General features: G+C 33.6%; 1 protein-coding gene across 1 annotated transcript; it reads right to left on the minus strand.

Moving 5' to 3' along the window:
* Positions 1-2,859: 2,859 nt before the first annotated feature.
* On the minus strand, positions 2,860-4,442 carry LOC111986208 (serine acetyltransferase 1, chloroplastic). Its single transcript, XM_065772925.1, has one exon. It carries the CDS (start codon positions 4,281-4,283, stop codon positions 3,147-3,149), a length of 1,137 nt encoding a protein of 378 aa, XP_065628997.1. The 5' UTR covers positions 4,284-4,442; the 3' UTR covers positions 2,860-3,146.
* Between the last annotated feature and the right edge of the window lie 1,558 nt (positions 4,443-6,000).

Genomic DNA, 6,000 nt, shown 5'->3' on the forward strand with positions numbered 1-6,000 from the left:
TTTGCTTTGTATGGCTTCTCTGTCTTTGGCAATTATGAATTACAAACTAAGTTGGGAAACAGGGCCGGCCCAATGCCTAGGCCATTTAGGCCATGGCCCCTAACATGAAAAGGCCCCCAAATATGGGGCAGTAAGGTTTTTTTTTTTATTTAATTAAAGAAAAAATGAGAGTTAGGCGTACAATTTTTTTTCCCCAAAGCCTAAAATTTTAGAGTTATGGTAGTATATTATAAGTTTTATTACATAAGTCCTATAAATTGATATGTCACTAATCATATGAAGTAATTCAATATTCATTTATTCTTTTGTTAAAGTGTTACCTTATTGTCACATCAATTTGTAAGTTTTTTGTAATAAAATATATAGGAAGTTTAGCATTTTCTCCCCCAAAAAAAAAAAAATATATATATATATATATATATATGAATTAATAGAAATGCAACCTAATCTCTATTAAGTGAATGAAAAATGCTAAAACTAATACAAATTTTACAACAAAAAACTTATAACATGATGTGATAGTAATATAATCGGTGTCACTTACACAGTATAATAAATGAATGTTTAAATAACTTTTCTTTTAATTGGTTATATGCTACTCTTGTACTGTTGATGGAGAGACCAGCTGCAATGGAATGCTGTGATGGAAAATGCTACTCTTGTACTGTAGATGGAGAGACCAGCTGCAATGGAATGCTGTGATGGAAACTGCAGGAATTACAAAGAAGGCAATTGGAAGTGATCTTGTTGGCTATAAAGTATTTCTCCCTTGAATGACCCTCCAAACTTGCCAAGAGTCTCAATGGCAGGAAAAAAATAATTGGACTTTCTAAGGAAATCAACTTTTTCTGATGTGTTAAGAATGAAAATAGGCTACACACTATGCTAAAAGTTTAGGAAGTTTAGCATTTTCTCCCCCCAAAAAAAAAATATATATATATATATATATATGAATTAATAGAAATGCAACCTAATCTCCATTAAGTGAATGAAAAATGCTAAAACTAATACAAATTTTACAACAAAAAACTTATAACATGATGTGATAGTAATATAATCGGTGTCACTTACACGATATAATAAATGAATGTTTAAATAACTTTTCTTTTAATTGGTTATATGCTACACTTGTACCGTTGATGGAGAGACCAGCTGCAATGGAATGCTGTGATGGAAAATGCTACTCTTGTACTGTAGATGGAGAGACCAGCTGCAATGGAATGCTGTGATGGAAACTGCAGGAATTACAAAGAAGGCAATTGGAAGTGATCTTGTTGGCTATAAAGTATTTCTCCCTTGAATGACCCTCCAAACTTGCCAAGAGTCTCAATGGCAGGAAAAAAATAATTGGACTTTCTAAGGAAATCAACTTTTTCTGATGTGTTAAGAATGAAAATATCGGAATCATTGACATTCCTCAAAACCATTTGGTGTCATGACTAATTCATTAGCATAACCTTCATTATTTTTTTTTTTTTTATATGAACCCCTTACGAAAAAAGAAAAAGAAAAAATGTGACAGAAACTAGAATAGATAATATATCGTTGCAATGATACATTCAAATGCTCTGTCATCCATTGTAAAATTTGCCTCAAAAGTGCCTGTCCTGACATGCATCATTAATGTTCATCCGTGTAGAATTAGATTGAGTACTCAATGTTTTAATTTGTTTCGTGTTGTGCTTAGAAGCCAAAGCTCAATAATTTAAAAGCTTGCTTTATAAAAAGATAAAGGAAGCAAATAGGTGATGAATTCTGTTAAAGATTTATTTCTGCACAAATAGGCTACACACTATGCTAAAAGTAGATTAGTAAACCCTTGATATATTGGACTTTCAAGTGCAACTCATAACTTAGACTGGCATAAACTAAATAATTCTCAAGCCAGCTTAATTTTCAAATCCTGTCATACATTTCCACATAATTTTCTTCCAATTCCTCCATATAACCTTGACAATCAACTCAGGTAGCCCTATAACAAACATAGCAGAACTTTTCATTTTCTGCAACATTTTTCACACTCTTCTTTTGTTTCTTGGTAATTGCATGTTATTCTTCCCCTTTTGGAAAGAAACACCTAAATGCAAGTATAATCCCACCATATCTTCTCTGTTTCAAGTACCTCCGTTCCACATTCTCTCAACTATATTAACTATAGTAATTGCATTCCCCTGCAGCTTATAGTTACATATTTTTACTTTAATTTTGACAGGTGGTAAGACAACCATATCCTCTCATACAAGGATTGTGAAATCTAAACAATTACAGCACTCCCTTTTGGTGCAGCAATGTAGTAATCATCTTCAGTTATATCCTAATCAAAATCGTATCCAAAAACCTAGTATGTAGCCCAAACCTTTCTCCAAAATTTTCATTCCTAATGGTGAAGAGTGAAAACTAGGACTTGGCACATGTAAAGCAGGACTACTTCCTCTACAAATACAAAGTGGAACTTCCTTTATTTCTTCCCCTTTTTTTGCCAATCTACTTTCTGTTTTCTCAATTATAAGGTAATCTTCCTTTAGAGACAGTGATCTACTAATTACAAACAGTAATAAAATGACTGCCACAAGCATAGAAATAGAGATCAGCAACTTACAAATAGAGAGTAAAGGCCTGCTAAAAGCATATCTCAGTAACAGAACAACTTAATCACTCAATGTCTACTATAAATACAATGACCCAGTGGCCTAATTCAAACTATTGACCTCAGCTTCATGAGGCATGATCCCCAGCTAATTATACTACCCATTGAGGTTAACTTAGTGGCCTAACTTTTGAATTCACAAAAACACATCGTGATCATAAAACAAATAAATATATAAAAAGCATAAAGTTAGCAAGAAAATCATCCCATGATAAGCATAAAATTCTTTTTGTATTGTAGCACAACAGTCATGGCAATTTGCAGTATTACCAATACAAGACAGCTTCTTAACATAGAAATATGTAATAGCTTCAACTTTCAAGGCACTCTTGTTTGCCAATAGGAGAACTTCCATTCTCACTTATAACACAAACAAAGAAGCCGCTTTTTTGAAAGAAACTAAAGAAAAATGCCAAAAGAAACTTATTAATTTTAAAATAAAAAAAAAAAAAAAAAAAAAAAAAAAAAAAAAAAACAACTGAGATAGCTAGCTAGGCCTCTAGATAACATAGTCAGACCACTCAGATATATGTGAAGTATGATCCATGGTTAAACTAGGAATCTTATCGAGCTTAGTTGGGTTGTCTTTCCCTCCAATCAACCTAGCTGGGTTCCCAACTGCTGTTGTCCTTGCTGGCACATCCTTTAGCACAACAGACCCAGCTCCAATCTTAGCCCCTTCCCCAATCCTAATATTCCCCAAAATACAAGTCCCTGCGCCTATCAACACCCCATCTCCAATCTTTGGGTGCCTATCCCCACACGCCTTCCCAGTCCCTCCTAATGTCACATTATGCAAGATTGACACGTTGTTCCCTATCACAGCAGTCTCACCAATCACAACACCAGTTGCATGATCAAACAATATCCCACGCCCAATCTTTGCACCTGGATGAATATCCACCGCAAAAACCTCAGACACCCTATTCTGAATCAACAAAGCCAACACCTTTCTACCCTGTGACCACAACTTATGTGCTACCCTATGCGCTTGACAAGCAAGAAACCCTTTAAAGTTCAAGAAACAATGCACGTAGCTCACACAAGCTGGGTCTCTCTCTTTCACAGCTCTAAGATCATCCATCACAGCCATCATAATTTCTTTATCCTCTACAACAACACCTTGGAAAACATCAAATAAAGTACCACTAGGAAGACTAGAATTGCTTAATTTCATTGAAAGATGATTGGCCAACGCCCTTTCCAATGAAACCTGTGACAAAATGGAATTGTAATAGTAGTTTGACAATACCGGTTCTTGCTCCACATCGTACCTAGCTTCCTCTTGCATTTTCAGCCATAGATCAACCTCGTCCGTGGTCTTTGACCTGTCTGGGCAAAAGGGTACATAGGAAACACGATCAGCGCTACTGGGTCGGCAAAATTTCACGTAATTGTAAGTTTGGTCTTCGATTTGGGACCTGTTTGGGTCGCAGGAAAGTGGGTTGGGTTCGGTTATGGCAGTTCTTGAGGCTCCAATACAAGCGGCCATTGGGTTCTGTTTCAATCTTGAGAGACTTGTGAGAGAAAGAAAGCTAGGTGAGATAGCATTTGGGGCTGAGAGTGAAGGGCCGGCTTTGTTATATAAAGAAACGGAAAGGGACAGGTAGCGAGATTGGAGGATAAAAACTTTCATGGAAAATGAAAAAATTTTCCCGAGAAAATTTTATGTATATTATTAAAATAGTAATAAAATAATAATATTAACAATAAGGTTTATTCGTGTGGATACCAGGATATTCGGCTGAGAGAGCGAGGTTTGAAAAAAATTTTGCCTTCTTTTTGAGAAAAGGAGAGGTTTGAAATTGTGGAGGAAACCACGCGGTTTATATAAGGAAGGCATACAGTACTTTACCAAAATGGTGGACCATCTTCTTCTTTTATCCTTTTTTTTATTATAAAAAAATATAAACATTTTTAAAAGTATTTTATGGAATAATTAATTGGTGTAAAATAAAAATAGTGTCAATAATAAATTTATATAAAACTAATATTATAGGTTAAAGTTGGTTTAATTAGTAAAAAAATTTTAACTTGAATAAGCAATCTAGGTTCAATCTCACCTCTCTCTCTTTCTCTTTCTATATATATATATATACATACATACATACATACATATGGATTAGGTTTAAATTACACTTGGTATAACTTTTTTTTTTTTTAAGAAAGCACTTGGTATAAATTTAAAAAATGTTACATTACCCAATATTTTTTTAATTAAATGTGAATTTTAACAAATCTACTAATGGATTACATTATCTTTGTGCGTTCTCCATGCTCACAAATAATCATGTCACCAATTAATTGTTTAAATTCAAGTTTTTATTTTATGTATAAAATAAGTACCAATGTACACAAACAAACACTGTTTTTGTATTTTTCTTCTTTTTTTTTTTTTTTTTTTTTGAAAAACAAACAAAATAAAGACTAAACAACCAAACAAAAACAGACAAACAACATGAAAGCAAAAAGAAAGATGCATATACATGAAGGCATGATAGAAAGGTGCAGATGCATGAAAACATGATTCCAAAAAAAAAAAAATCAAGTAAAAAGAGTCCTACTTTAGATAAAAAAAATTAAAGGAGAGGATAAACAGAAAAGACAATTAAGTCTTAAACTCCTTTCTCACCCATACAGCACGAGTTTTCAGCCGTGAAAATGAAAAGGCACGTGTCCTAGTATGTTTACTAAAGGAAATAGAAGAATTAAAATTCTCCTGAAATTGAGTTAAAAAACTCAAAACTTTTAATAACTCTCCAAACAAAGGTGAAGGTCCTTGAGAGGAAACTTGTGACTGTTTGGACAATTGCTTATGAGGATACAAATTAAAACAATTAGGACAAATGTGTCCAGAAACACCACAATGGTGACAAACATGAGGTCTAACAAAGGATTTAGAATTAGCCAAATCAGTTTTGGATTTCATACTTTTATCACATTTTTTAGATTGGGGCAGAAAGACAATCCTTAATCCAGAAGCCGTGGAAGAAGAGGGGCCGAAGGAAACAACATATCCTAAGCTAGTTTTATCAGAACTAAACTTTTGAGCACTCAATATCTCATCAAGTTTTGCACTAGACAACCTCTCTATTTAAGTTCTAGCTTGACTAAGTTTAATCTCGAGATTTTTTACTTTCTCTTCTAATGAGGTGTTCTCTACAATAAGAGTCTCAATTAACCTTGTAGTCTCATCTAATTTGAATAATAGATTAGTTTTTCAGTTTTTACCTCATAAACTTTTTTTCTACAAAGATGAGAAGTCTTTTCAGATTTTATGATTTCAATGCATAGCTTATCATAGGCTTCCTGAAGAGTCAACTTCGTGGGTACTTCATCATCAGAAGAATCCT

The sequence above is a fragment of the Quercus suber genome, unplaced genomic scaffold (assembly GCF_002906115.3).
Source record: "Quercus suber isolate HL8 unplaced genomic scaffold, Cork oak 2.0 scaffold_66, whole genome shotgun sequence".
NCBI lineage: Eukaryota > Viridiplantae > Streptophyta > Magnoliopsida > Fagales > Fagaceae > Quercus > Quercus suber.

Excerpts from the sequence above, each read along its gene's own strand:
- LOC111986208 (XM_065772925.1), bottom strand. The coding sequence starts at position 4,283 with ATGAAAGTTTTTATCCTCCAATCTCGCTACCTGTCCCTTTCCGTTTCT.